The sequence below is a fragment of the Heloderma suspectum genome, chromosome 11 (genome assembly GCF_057233095.1).
Source record: "Heloderma suspectum isolate Gila_16-S chromosome 11, 16-S_ref, whole genome shotgun sequence".
Classification (NCBI taxonomy): Eukaryota; Metazoa; Chordata; class Lepidosauria; order Squamata; family Helodermatidae; genus Heloderma; species Heloderma suspectum.
The window spans coordinates 25,127,740-25,142,755 of record NC_139468.1 but is presented as its reverse complement, the minus strand read 5'-3'; the positions used below and the strand labels follow the sequence as shown (position 1 = coordinate 25,142,755).

At 50.9% G+C, this 15,016-nt stretch overlaps 1 protein-coding gene across 1 annotated transcript; it reads right to left on the bottom strand.

Moving 5' to 3' along the window:
* Positions 1-6,439: 6,439 nt before the first annotated feature.
* MEX3B (mex-3 RNA binding family member B) lies at positions 6,440-13,158 on the bottom strand. Its single transcript, XM_084817238.1, has 3 exons — positions 12,969-13,158; positions 10,620-10,918; positions 6,440-9,396 (listed from the first exon to the last, which is right to left on the bottom strand). The coding sequence occupies exons 1-3, from the start codon at positions 12,989-12,991 to the stop codon at positions 7,916-7,918; spliced, it is 1,803 nt and encodes a 600-aa protein (XP_084673364.1). The 5' UTR covers positions 12,992-13,158; the 3' UTR covers positions 6,440-7,915.
* Between the last annotated feature and the right edge of the window lie 1,858 nt (positions 13,159-15,016).

Sequence of the window (15,016 nt, the reverse complement as noted above, 5' to 3'; positions counted from 1 at the left end):
CATATAAGCTGCCTTGGTCTCGTTGCAAGAGGAAAAAGGGAGGGTATAAATGCAGTAATATATTAAAAAATAGTAGAAATGACAGGAATTGAAATTGGAGTCCTCTGCATGCAAAGCAAGTACTCACGTTGAACGATGGTCTCTTCCCAGTAAAGATCTCCCTTCCCGGGTCTCATCCCAAAATAGGGCTAGAACTGGCAACTTTCTGTTCAGCAAGTAACATTTTTTACTCAATGCGGGTGGCTAAATAAGAGCTTTACTGTGGGGCGGCGGGGTGCCTTGGGTATGCTGTATAGTCCCTGCCTAGCAAAACCAAAATAAATTATGCAATATTGTGTTGTTACTGTTTTTTCAAAAGCAGAATTACAGAAAACGTGACCAACTTTGCTCAAATGTCTACCTAGAGCAGGGGTAGACCAACCGGTCCCCTCTAGATCTTTTGGACTACAACTCCCACAAACCAGCAAGGCCCATGGTCAGGGATTGTGGAAGTTGTAGTCCAAAGCTTCTGGAAGGCACCAGATTGCTTACCTCTGATCTCTATTGCCCTGTTCAGGTGAACAGGAAAATGCAACGTGTGTAAAGGGTGCAGGATGACACGAGCTCTCTCACCACCAAGGTACCCATCCGCTCCATCCTGGTCCTTCCCACATTGATTGACATGGCCTGAAGGGGTCATCTACGCATGTTCAACTGAACATGCTCAGAAGTCTCCCCACAATTAAGAACCTTTCTTTATCAGGGTTCCCGATCGGAGAGGGTTCAGCCAGACATGTGCAGAAGGCCCCTTCAGACGGTCAGACCTTCCTGCTTAGTACAGGAAGGTCAGGAGTGAAGAGGGCGGGGTCAACACATGCAGAAATGTTGGAGCGGGGCCAAAACCCATGCCCTCTACGCCAGCTGGAATTCCCTGTTCAGGCATAACACATGAACAGAGCCTGCAGCGAGAGAGAGAGAGACAGACAGACAGACAGACTTCAACTTTTCTGGATGCAGAAGTTTATTTTTTTAAGTGTTTAATTGATTAACTTTTTCCTCCAGTGTTTAACTGATTAAAACATAGGTAGGCAACCTGATGCCCTCCAGGTGTTTGGGACTACAAATCCCAATCAGTCCCTAACCATTACTTAGTCCCTAACCATTGGCCATGCTGGCTGGGGCATATGGAAGTTGTAGTCCAAAAGACCTGGAGCATGCCAGGTTGCAAACCTGTGATTACAACTTGTACCATGCAATCGTATGCATGTCTACTCAGAATTCAGTGGGACTTACTCCCAGGTGAATGGGTATAGGAGTGCATACTTAATGGACTAAAAAGTTGCCCTGATTAATTGGACTGCAATTTTTTTAAAACCCAGCTATTGTTAATAAAAGTGCTTCTAAAAACTACAGCTGGCATGCCCAGTCTTAAGCGACATTCTCCCATTTCCCACAAAGAGGAATGCCTCCTTTAAGATGATGCCTCCTACAACACACACGTGCATCCCCTCAAAGCAAAGAAAGCACGTGTTTTGCATCAGAAACATTCTTTTTACACATCTGCAAATTTTAACAGATTAAATGGACGAAAGCTCATATGATTAAGCAATTAACATTTCTTGACTCATGTTGCCACCCTAATGTTTAGCACACAAATGCCCTGTGCATTCTCCCTCGCATCCTGTGCTACAAATATACATTTGCAGAAATCTTTAAAAAAAAAAACAAAAAACCCTGACCAAACATCTTATAGAATATGCCATCTCATCACATAGCTGTTATCAAGCCCATTTCCTTTCCTCAAAATTTTGAGCTGAAGGGGGAACCAATTCCCTTATGCAAGCAGGAATAAACAGAAGGAAGCCATTTCAAAAGGTCTAGGGGGGAAACACAGAATAACCAACTCAGGCACTGTGTACCCCTTCAGTTCCTGGGGCTGCTCTTGCAAGTTGTAGCTCTGCAGGGCCCAGCCATTGAGAAATTTGTCACAACAAAGACAGATGCTCCAAAATGAGTACAGATCTCCAAAGAGCCATCAAAACTCATACAGCCCAGGCATGGACACCAACCCTAATGTCGCTGCAGTCAGGCCCAAAACATTCCACAGAGGCTCATCTATGTAGCACATTGCAATCTATGTTCAAATCAAATCACGCAAGCACAGGTCTAAATTTCAAGGTCTGGGTGCACTCAGAAGGTGCACCTGACACACATGAGCGATATAGTGGTTAAGCACATCAGACTAGGACTCTGGGAGAGCCTGGTTCAAATCCCCAGTCAGCAGTGAAGCTCACTAGGTGACCTTGGGCCAGTCATTATCTCTCAGCCTAACCTACATCACAGGGTTGTTGTGAGGATAAAAAGGGAGGGGTCTTCGTATGCCATCTCAAGCTCCTTAGAGGAAAGGTGAGCTATAATATTACATACATACATACATATATGTATGAATTCGTTGTTCAGTCGTTAAGTCATGTCCGACTCTTCGTGACCCTGTGGACCATAGCACACCAGGCCTTCCTGTCCTGCGCTCTCTCCCAGAGTGTGCTCAAGTTCATATTCATTGCATCGGTGATGCTATATAGCCATCTCATCCTCTGCCGTCCCCTTCTCCATTTGCCTTCAACCTTTCCCAGCATCAGGGTCTTTTCCAGTGAGTGTATGTATGTATGTGTGTGTGTGTATATATATATATATATATATGTATATATATATATATAAATGTGTGTGTGTATATATATATATATACACACACACACATACATACACACACACACACATACACACACACATACTGCACACACACTAAGCCAGCCTTCCCCAACCTCGTGCCCACCAGATGTTTTGGATCACAACTCCCAGGATTCCTGCCCATTGGGAGTTGAAGTCCCAAACATCTGGAGGACACCAGGTTGGGGAATGCTGCACTAAGATGATAGAGGGGACAATGTATATAATCCATGTGGTATACTGGGGCAAGTTTGGGGGCATCTTGGGCTTAGACTGCTCAGCATCAGGCTGGGAGTAATCCCAGGCAAAATGTGACATGCCCATTTTGGGACACTTCTGTCTGTCCGCTGCAGGGGAACAGAGGTGGATCTAGTCTTGCACCCTTTATGGGCATGACTCCTGTACCCCTAACAGCCACCTGACATGACACATATAATACTTTGACCAGTGAGGAGTCACAGGCACCCTATCATCTATCTATCTATCTATCTATCTATCTATCTATCATCTATCTATCTATTATCTATCATCTATCATCACATTTATATTGCACCTTTTTCCTCCTTAAGGAACCCAAGGCAGTATACATAATCCTCCTCCTCTCCATTTTGTCCTCACAACAACAACCCTGTGAGGTAGTTTGGGCTGAGAGTCAGTGACTGGCCGAAAGTCACCCAGTGAGCTTCCATGGCCAAGCGGGGACTAGAACCCGGATCTCCCGGCTCCCAGTCCAACACTCTAACCACTACGCCGCACTGGCAATCCATGTTGTCCCTGTTGTACAAAAAGGATGTGCAGGCCATTCATGAGGCTAAATCAAGGCATAAGAAGTCACACCTAGGGATGTCAGAGAAACCACAACGGATTCAAATGAGTTTGGATTTCTATGAATCCAACCTGCGGATTCTGCAGCAGATGGGCTTTTTCCGAGTTGCATGATTTGCAGACCAGTTTTTCACCGGGGGCGGGGGGCGAGATTTGTGCAAGTGTTCAGTTACTCTGATGCATGTTTGCAAACAGGAACGAAGTTCCCTTACAGCCTTGAAAAAAATCCTGTTCCATCACTGAGTGGACAAAGGCATGAAAGACAATCCACGAAACACAGATGGACCAGATTTAACAAAATCTGTGTATCCCTGGTCACACCTCTTTCCGGTGATAGCTGGTGGCTCTGATGCCACCGGCAAATCCCCTCCAGGTTTTGGTCAGAACTCGAGAGGAGCTATCCAAGGTGCTAAACTCATTTTGGGGATAGGATTCAGCACTTTGGATAGCTCCTTTACAGTTCTGGCTAGTTCCAACTGCGACCCGGAATGGATTCACAGTGCCACCAAAATTGGCACCACCACCCTCCACTGGTACAGAGCATAACCCTCTTTTGGAAGGCCTTCTCTGCTGTAACTGAAATAAAAACTTGAAATAAACATTGCCACAACTGAAATAAAAATACAATCCATCTCACCGAAGCAGGGAAGGCTATGGTGTGCGGGCTCAGTCCGCTGCTAAGTCTTAAGGGATCACTTCACAGTTCCTGTTTGCCTTTCTTATGCCTCTTTACCTTTAAACTGGACTTGGACTGAAACTAAGCCTTTCAAACCAAGAAGGCCATCAAATAGAGGGTTGTCATCTGTACCAGTGGAGGTTGGGGACTCCAATTTTGTGGGGCTGTGAATCCATTCTGGGTTCCAATCAGAACCAGCCAGAACTCCAAAGAAGCTATGCAAGGTGCTGAACCCTATCACCAAAATGGGCTCAGCACCTTGGATAGCTCCTTTTGAGCTCTGACTGGTTCTGGCTGAAACCCGGAATAGATTTACTGTCCCACTGACATTGGAGCCACCAGCCCCCACTGGCTCTCTCACAAGTGTAGCTGGCATATCTCATCAGCACAGATTCCTTCATCCCTACAGACTAGTTCACACACAACATAGCAGATGGGGTGGTAAAACCATTCCTGGACTATATCATTTAGGATTGCTGCGAGGGAGTGGGAGGATTTCACAGTTGAACGCTTCCCCAGGAAGATGTTTCCCTGCAGCTAGAAAACTAGCGTAGCAGCAGACAAGCTTGGCTAGAACTCCTCTCCCAGATTTCCAGTTTTGTAAGCAGAGTTTACAAAGGAATCATATGGGAGGACCACCTGATCATGCAAAACCACCTCTCCCCACCTGCAATCCAAAGTAGTAGCTAGAGTGTTGGACTAGGAGTCAGGAGACCCAGGTTCTAGTCCCCACTCGGCCATGAAGCTCATTGGATGATCTTCATGGGCTAGTCACAGACTCTCAGCCCAACCTACCTCACAGGGTTGTTGTTGAGAGGCTAAAATTGAGAGGAGGAGGATTATGTATGCCGCCTTGGGTTCCTTAAGAAGGAAAAAAGGCAGGATATAAACGTAATAAATAAAATAAATACATAACTTATTTGAACGAGGCCCACATGGCGAAAGAATGAGACTGCTCTACTCTGAAGTAGACTGGAGATCAAATTTTAGAGAAAGGCCTTTAGCCAGCTATGTGCCCCACGGGAAGCCTTGCCTCCTCTCTGCACACCCACCTATTGATCCAAAGGTTGTCACCACTGAGGCTGTCAAGATCTGAACATCTGTTTGGAAGAGAGACAGAACTGGTGCTGCAGACCTCTGCTCCAACTGGCAGAGTAGGCCGTGCGCACCATTTCCGATCCAGCGACAGTCACCACGCACACAGCACCCAAAGCTGTACAGAGCTAAAAAAAAAAAAACACAGGCGTAGGTGGCATCCATTTGGCCAAAGTAAGCATGCTTCCACATGTGGATTGTACTACCTGGATCGCGATGGAAAAGTACACAGGAACGTGAAGTGTTAAGATACAGATACATTTCATATAACATACAACAGGCATTTGAGATTTAAGTAGTCTTAATTCTATTAAGAGGAAAATGTAATGTTTAAAAAACGTGGGGAGGCTAGACAGGAACCTTAGTCCAAGTTCCAACTGATTTCACTGGGTCCAATATTTACTCTTAAAATTAATGTCAGTAGACCGGGGAGTGGGCAATTTTTGGCCTTCCAGATGTTTTGGCCTAGAACTCCCATTGGTCCTAACCAGCCTAGCCAATGGTGAGGGATCGTGGGAGTTGTAAGCCAAAAGATCTGGAGGGCCACCACTTGCCCACTCCTGCAATTAGCTATAATTGCACAACTTTGTGATCCACCAGCCCTGATCTGACCCTCAAATCAAGGTCAAACACAGTCATCAGTCACGAATTGTGGTCTGCAACATGCCTCAGTCCCTCTGTTCTTGCATTCCCAGGTAGGTCGCAAAGGCAGGACATTTATGAACCCCTGATGGGTGATGCAGTGACTTCAGCCAGGTGGGTAGATCACAGGTTGTGTGGACCTGCAGTATACATACACAGAGGGAGGCAAAAATAGACATGAAAACGGGAAGCAGCAAGGGCCATTTCACACATTAGAAAGTATCTGCAACACAAGTTTGTTGCATGCTCACTGCACACTCAAAGCTTCTGAGCTGAATGCTAAATAAATAAATAAGACTTGTCACAGAGTCAGGACTTGCTAAGACTCCCTGACCAGCATACCACAAAATGTGCGAAAAAGCCCTTTAAAAGCTTTCAACAAAGTGACATCACAGATTAAAGAGACACTGCATTTTGCCATCACAAATGGGAAAAATAAAAATTCAAGAAAACAAACACCAAAATCTAATCACCACACCAGCTGCTTTTCTGTAATATTTTATTTATATAGAAATGCTTAAAAAAACATGAAGTAGCACCATTACTTAAGTTTTACCTTTATTATGTAGAACTTTAAATGTCAGAAAAATAAAACTCTTGATACAATTTCAAATCTTGTCTCAGCAAATATAATATTAGTATTTGACCATGAGGTTAAAGGCCCTTTATCATAAAATAAAATATACTTTGTTTTTAAACTTTGCTCAGTAAAGTACATTTAAGATCAAGTAACATCACCTACATATACATAAACAAGTGGTAAACAAATGTATTAAAATAGAAATACTAAACTATAGTGGTGCAACAGAATTTTTTGTAATTTCCACTGAATTCTATTTATACAAATGTTAGAAAGCATCAACAGTTCCTTTTGACGTATGCTTAAACGCTTCCGTTTTTTTGTAATAATATAGAATAAAATATGCTTCATATCACTGAATAGAAAATATGCTGGGTGAAGCAGATTTAAAAGATTTTTTTCTGAACCTATAAAAAATCTCCATCCCAACAGAATACTGTTCAAAGTATTACACATTTATGGTTTTGCAATTCCATTCACAATTGTGTGATAGTAAAATAATACAGTGTTCTTTGCCATAAGGCCATACTAAAAAATAAAAAAGTTTTAACCCAGCTACAAAAAAGTTCACTGAACTTAAATTAAAATACTTGTAAACATCTTTGCAATATGAAATATAATTTTTCAAGTCAAAAAAGAATAAAATACTTCAATCTGTATTAATGCAATTTATCTTTAAAACCTTTAAACGTTTTAATATATATAAGAGATATGTTACAGTTTCCTTTTTTTTCTTTTTTTCTTTGATAAAGCTGCAGTATCATAAGATTATTATTATTATTATTAATTTCTTTTTCACAGGAAAAAATCTTGCCCTTTCAAGAACATTCAAGAAAAGTAATCCATCCATAGATTTATTTCTCAATAAGCAATCTAGCAACTACCAGCACGTTATACTAACTGTTCACACGCCATCATAATCCATATGCATTTCCTACTTTTAATTTAGAGAAGAGAAAGAGGAGAGGGAGAGAGAGAGAGAGAGAGAAAGTGTTTTGGAAGCTTGGCCTTAAGAGAAAGTGTAAAAACTAGTCTATTACTAGAATGTCGTTCCTTAATATTTATAGCATGCACCAGATGTTACAAATATCCCCCTTAACCCATCCTAGGCTACAGTACACTCAATGCAAAAAAAAATAAAAGGAAAGTAAGGAAATCAAAAGCCAAAAAGAAACATCGAGATGGTGACCATCCGGCCAAATGTCCGGTCTCCCTTCCGTTACGTCTTGTGCTGGGATGTGCGAATCCTGCAGCTCCAAAAGCTCGACGCGGAGAGCATCTATACATCGGCCTGCGGCCGCGCGCGCGCGGGCGGGCGAGCGGGCGGCGAGGAGGCCGTCCCGGCGTGTGCGCGCCCGCGGCCGCGCGCTCGCTCGCGCGCCCGGCCGCCCTTAGGAGAAGATGCGGATGGCCTGCGTGACGGCGCTGTGGCACACGGGGCACTGGGGCTCCGTCTTCTCGCAGATGCGGTTGGCGCACTCCATGCAGAAGAGGTTGTGGCCGCAGGGCACCAGGGCCGCGATCACCTCGCTCTCGAAGCAGACGGAGCAGTCGCGGCTGCCCTTCCGCCTCACGCCGGAGGAGGAGCAGGACGAGCTGGAGGAAGAGCTGGACGACGACGACGAGGACGCCGAGGAGTCGGACGGCAGGCCGGGCAGGTGGCCGCCCAGCCCGTTGGCGTAGCGCGGGTAGGGCGGCGAGGCGGGCGCGGCGGCGGCGGCGGCGGCGGCCACGGCGGCGGCGATCAGGCGGCCGCCGGGGTCGCTGCGCACGCGGCGCGCCAGCGGGTGCTGCTCGCCGGCCAGCGCCACGCCCCCCGCGCCGCCGTGCAGGGGCGGGGACAGGCGCGTCGGGGGCGGCGCGGCGCCGCGCCGCGGCCCGCCGCCGCCCGCCAGCAGGGCCAGGCTGGCGCTGGGGGGCGCCGCGCCGCCGGGGAAAGCCGCGGCGGCGCTGGGCGACGACGGGCCGCGCTCGAGCTGCGGCCAGAGCAGGGGCGCGCCGGGCGGCGGCGCCGGCGCCAGGTCGAAGCCCGGCGGGGAGTCGAAGGGCGGCGGCTCCGAGGCGCAGCCGTCGGGCGGGGAGAGCGCCTCGCCGCCGTAGCCGCCGTAGCCGTTGTTGTTGCCGTTGTGGTGGGTGAAGCTGAGCGCCGGGCTGGGCGGGCTGTAGTCGGCCAGGCGGGCGCCGCCGCCGCCGCCGAAGTAGGAGTCGGTGGAGGCGCTGCCCAGCGAGCTGGAGCTGTCGTTGCGGTAGCTGCAGAAGGGCTTGCGGCCCGGCGTCGGGGGGATGCTGGAGGAAGGCGGCGGCGGCGGGGGCGGCGGCGGAGGCGGCGGCGGCGGCGTGGGCTTGCTCCAGAGGCTGCCCGCGACGCCGCCCAGCTCGAAGCCCACGTCGGTGCCGTTGGCGTGGAAGTCGTTGTCGTCGGTCAGCTCGATGATGCCGCCCGTGCGCATGGCGATGTGCGCCTCGATCTCCTCCCGGGCGCGGTCCACGTTCTCCGGCATGCCCGTCACCTCGAAGACGGGCTCCTTGTCGCGGCTGGGCGTGACGATGTAGGTGTGCGTTTGCTGCTGGATGCGCTTGATGGTGGCTCCCTTGGGCCCCACCACGAGGCCGACCACCCGGTAAGGCACCCGCACTTGGATGGTGGTCTGCCCGGGCAGGTTCGGCGGGCTGGGCACCGTGCCGTTCAGCACCGTGTTTTTGTTCCGGGAGGCGCGGATCATGGAGAAATGCTCCGCCGCCGAAATGATCTCCCTCCGGGCCATGGCGACATCTTCCTTTCTGCCCGTTACCACGAACAGCGGCTCTTCCCCGCGGACCGGGGTCTTGATGTAGGTGTTGGTTTTTGCCCGCAGCGCTTTGATTTTACAACCTGGGGGGGGGGGGAGGAAGGAAGGAGGGTGGGAGGAGAGGAAGGGGAGGGGGAGGAAAGAGAGAGAGAGAGAGAAAGAACCGGTTACACCTCCAGGTTTTTGGGTGCAACAGAGAGAGAGAAACAAAACAACCTGTCACCCGTCCAACATTTTATCCATTGCATTTCTCCACCTTGAGTTCCACTTAAAGCACCACACACACGCGCGCACACAAATGCCAGTAAAGCCAGCCTTTGACACACAAACACACACGCCCATCTCTCCCCCCCCCCAGCCAACCAATATTCCCATTGGCCAAAAACGTGATTTGCAAGGGATCGGTTGGGTAGAGATACTAACGGGGGGGGGGGGGACGCGGCGGAGAGAAAACCAACAATGCAAAACACACACACAAAAGGCAACACCAAGCCCAGACCGTGCAGTGCCAACCGAGCGGCCACACTGCATCCATCCCAAGTGGGCAACCCAAATATGCAACGCCCCCTTTAAAAAAAATTATACTTCCACACTCGTGCTGCACACATTCCATCGGGGGAAGAAGAAGAAGAAATAGGGGCGGGGGGGGGGTTTACAAAGCAAGCCTGCCGGGGGGAGAGAGAGAGAGATCCACACCAGTAAATATAACAAAGGAGCAAACGGCCCACGCTCGCACCGGGTTCGTAATGCGGATGCTGTGAACCCAAGCCCATTGTTCACCTCTCCTCCTTGCCGAGCCTGCTAAGGAAACACCCCTGGAGTTCTATTGAAAAATAGCCATAAAGGCACATACTGTCCGGTGCGTCCAAACTCCACAGGCATTTTTTTCTCTGTGTGTGTATGTATATGTGTGTGTGTGTGTGTGTATATATATAAAATATCTATCTCGAAGAGCAGAGCGCGCTGCTAGGTGAGGCGTAAACACATCTGGCTGTCTCATGGATGCGCAACGCGCTCCCACCACCTCTCCCGGTTCACTTTCTTTGTCTAGTGTCGGGGGCGGGTGGGGAGGGGGAGTTGCGAAGAGGCAGCCAGGTTGGCCAGCATAACCCTGCAGTTCGGCGGGGGGGGGGCGGGGGAGGGAAGAGCCGTGCTGGCATCTTGAGACGACAACAAAACCGAGAAAAGCACCCAGAAAACAGACAGCGTGGAGTTGGGGGCGGCGGGGGCGGGGGCGCGCGCACGAACCCTTCGCTTCTTCCACCACAGAGACACCCACATGCACAAAAGCCGAGCCGCTGCCCACCTTGCCTGCCCACGATCTCGGCGACATGCTCCGAGCTGGGCACGGGGACGCATTCGGTCATGTTCACGCTCTTTTTGCGCGGTTCGTTGTCATACAGGGAGCCCGTCTCGTCGCTGTCTAAGCCCAGGAGGGAGAGCTGATCCAAGGCGATTTGAAGGGCTCTTTGGTCATCCAGGGTCTCGCCGCCGCCGCCGCCTCCCCCGCCGCCTCCGCTCCCATTCCTCTCCATGTCCGCAAACAGCGAGCTAGGCATAGTCCCGGTGGATGTGTAGGATCGCGCCCTCCTCTTCCTCTCCCTCCTGCACTCGGATCAGTGGTGGCGGGGCGGGGGGGGAGCAAAGAAGCAAAAGAAAAAAATCAGACACAAAGGAAGAAGCTAAGGCAGATGGCCAGCGCCAGCAGCAGAGGAGGAAACGGAGGCACGAGCGATCGGAGAGCCGGGACGCCAATCCTGGATGCTGGCTTAGAACAACAACAAAATAATTTATCTCCCCCCGCCGCAAAAAAAAAGGTTGTAGTTTCCTTGTGCCGTTTGGTTTCCAAAAAAAAAAATCCCCTTTTCCGTGCAATCCCGTTGATAAGATGCTTTCCAAGAGACCCCCCCACGACTCCCCCCCAGCTTTTTTTTCCTGGCCTGCCGGGGGGGGGAATGTGAGGCTGCCGGGGGGGCCTGCAGCGACTGGCGAGAAGCGCCCCGATGCTTTTTTTCCCTCCCCCCCCTGAGTTCTTGCGCTGGCCACAATGCCAGGCGATGGCAGCGTTTCTTTAAGGCGCCCCTCCCAGCCTCCACTCACGGAGCGATTTTTCTTTCTCGGGTTTTTCCCTCCCCCCTCGCTCGCTCGCTCGCGCTCTCCTCCCCCTCGCTCGCTCGCGCTCTCCTCCTCCTCCTCCTCCTCCTCCTCCTCTCTGTCTGAGCTGCTGCTGCAGCCAGACAAGCGCTGGGCAGAGGAGGAGGGGAGGGCTCCGGGCGCCGCGGCGTACGCGGCCCCGAGCCGACAGAAAGCGAGCGAGGAGGCCGCCGCCGCCGCCACGACCGCTGCGCGCGGCCATTGGCGGAATCCGGAACCGGGGGGCGGGCCGGGGGGCGGCGCCGGCCCCGCCCCCGAGGCAAGGCTCCTCTTTTCTTTGTTGTCTGATGCAGAACAATAAAAAAAAAGATCCAAAGAGCGAGCAAGAAAGCGGCGCATCTTCCTACATGTTCTCTTCTACCGAAGAATCTACTCGGGCCGCTTTCATTTTTAAGCCCCCCCCCCACACACACACACACTTTCCAATTTGGGAAGAAGGGAATAAAAGGGTGCAGGAGGTTCGTTTCCCTTTGTCCCCCCCTCCCCCAGCAAGGCATCTGTCACGCCCCAACCACCCCCACCCCGCCCCCAGTGATTTCGGTGGGAGTGGAAATTGCGCGGGGAGTGGGAGATCAATACTAGGCGTTGACGGGTGCGGGGCGACCTGCTTTCCAAAGGGCGCCTCGAGGCCCCGGTGACAATAGAGGGGGCATGGACCGGGGGCGGGGCGGGGAGGGGCGACTTCAGCTGACAGCGCCGCTCGACAAGGTGCGCACCTGACCGTGTGCGCTTCTGTGAGGTTGGAAACGGAGAGGGGAGGCCGAACTGCGGTAGGGGCCGGGGTGTAACTTATGTTGGGGACCCCGCCCGCCCTCGCCCGCCTCACATGCCTAACCTTATTTTTAAATCGGGGTTAAGCAAGAACCTCGGAGTATGTGCAGAGAGAGTGAGAGAGCGCTTCTTTCTCTCCCCCCAGCCCTGCGAGTCATCGCCACGTTCTTATTTTGGGGGCGGCGGGGATAAGGTGGCGAAGGTTTGCAAGTGAGAAGGGGAGGGTGGCTTCTCCAGATCCGGAGACAGCTTCGCTTTTGGAGGCGTTTCTTTCTTTCTTTGCAAACTTAGGGCGCAATCCCGAACCCTACGCGTGTTTAGACAGAAGCAAGTTTAGGCTGAGAGCGCAATCCTTAACGCTGTGCATGTTTAGACAGAAGCAAGTCCTGCAACTCCCAGCATCCCCCAGCCAGCCTGGCTGGCTGGGGGATGCTGGGAGTTGCAGGACTTGCTTCTGTCTAAGCATGCATAGGATTGCGCCCTTCGGCGAGAAAACCCGTGTCGCCGATGCTGCCACATACACACGCACGCAAAGGGGTGGGGGTGGGGAGAGCGGGACGAAGAAACTGCGATCTCGATCGTGCCCTGTGGCTGGGAAATCCGGCTTCACAGCGCTCTCCAAGCAAGACGTACAATGTAGCCAGTGCACACAGCTCTTTATTCCTCCGTAGCAAGCGGCACACGCAGGCCGTGCGCGCGCGCGTAACAAGAAATAAAAATCGATTGCAACCTGAAAGGCTCCTGACTCGTCATTTCTGGCGACCGTTTCTTGGTTGTTACCCAGCAAAGATCCCCAGATCCGCTGCGCCCGGAATCCACCCGCTGGAGCCGAGGGGGGACCACATCTCTCCGGTGCCTGATTGGAAAAGCCCCCTAGTTCTGCGCCGGCGCCCTGCGCTCCGCCGGGGCTTTCTTCTCTCTCTCTCTCTCTCGCGCGCGCGCGCTCCCTCCCTCCCCCTGACATGCGCATACCGCGCCGCCCTCCTCCACGGTTTAAAGGGTTACGGGGTGGGAAGCGATGCGCGCTACTTTCCATTCAAGCCGCTTGCCGAGCCGGCGGCGGCTCCTGGCGAAGGAGGCGGGGCTTCTTCTCAAGAGAGGATCTTGCTCCGCCTTCGCGAGCCACGTGCACTTTGGGCAGGGGAGGCGGAGGCGCAGGAGACCTTAAACAGAGGCAGAGGCGGGCTTGCAGGGACGCCTTACAGCCTGGGCGAGACAAAGGATGCAGCCCTTGGAAAGGAGAGGCAGGGAGGGAAATCGTGGGGTGTCCCCCAAGCGCCTGGTGGATGAAGCACGCTTATTTCTTGATTAACAGGGCCGAAGATGTGCCGAAGATCTACCCGCAAAGATGTGCTCTCGCGTAAGGCTGCAGCGTTCCCCGTTACTGCCTTTTATCCGCTCTACCCGTTTATATCCTGCCTTTCCTGACAGTTCAAGGCGGCTGATGATCAGAAACTTCCAAAAGCACAACCGTAAAAACACAGATTAAATCCGCGTTCAATATCCTCCTTAATGTGCCAAGGCTGGTTTAAAGCGAACAGACAAAACCCCCGCGCTGCAGCAGGAGATACGACAATCGTTAAAATCAATTGCGGAGTAAGGCACTCCAGTAAAAGCAGTAGCTGAAGGAAAGAAAAGAAAAAAAAAGGAGCGGCAAAAGAAGCTTTCCTAAAAAGAAAGGTCTTCACAGTTCCGTAGGATGGAACAGATAAGAGGCCATTCCTTGGTGACCTCAATGAACGGTTAAGTTTGTATGCTTAATTAATCATTAGTTTGATAGGTGATTGATTTTTTTTTTTTAAAAAAATAAGAGAATAAATAGGTGCAGACAGCAGATTATTTTGTGCATATAAAATGCAAGTGCTTATAAAAACTGCAGATGGCATGTAACCTATATTTTTAAGTATTTCTCAACCTTGCCTTCATTTCCCCCCAACCCCAAATGGATCACACAGTCTGGTATACATATAATGTTAAAATCTACACTACAATTAAAAACAACATGAAACATTAAAAAGCAGTGAAATGCATTCCAGGGTCGAGATGCTACTACAAAGAAGGCCCTCTCCTTTGTACATGCACAATGTGCTTCTCTTATAGATGGAACATGGCAAAGGGCCCCTCTTTAAAGAAGCCTTCTCCCTTCGTTCTAGCACACAGCCAGAAAGGGTCTGTCTGCTAAGATACATATGTTGTTGTTGTTCAGTCGTTCAGTCATGTCCGACTCTTCGTGACCCCATGGACCATAGCACGCCAGGCCTTCCTGTCCTGCGCTCTCTCCCGGAGCGTGCTCAAGTTCATATCCATTGCATCCGTGATGCTATCTAGCCATCTCATCCTCTGCCGTCCCCTTCTCCTTTTGCCTTCAGTCTTTCCCAGCATCAGGGTCTTTTCCAGGGAGTTTTCTCTTCGCATTAGGTGGCCAAAATATTGGAGCTTCAGCTTCATTATCTGTCCTTCCAATGAGCACTCAGGGTTGATTTCCTTTAGGATGGACTGATTTGACCTCCTTGCAGTCCAGGGGACTCGTAAGAGTCTTCTCCAGCACCACAGTTCGAAAGCATCAATTCTTGGGCGCTCAGCCTTCCTTATAGTCCAGCTCTCACAGCCATACATTACTACTGGGAAAACCATAGCTTTGATTAGACGGACCTTTGTCGGCAAGGTGATGTCTCTGCTTCTTACTATGCTGTCTAGGTTGGCCATAGCTTTCCTCCCAAGGAGCAAGCGTCTTTTAATTTCATGGCTACAGTCACCGTCTGCGGTGATCTTGGAGCC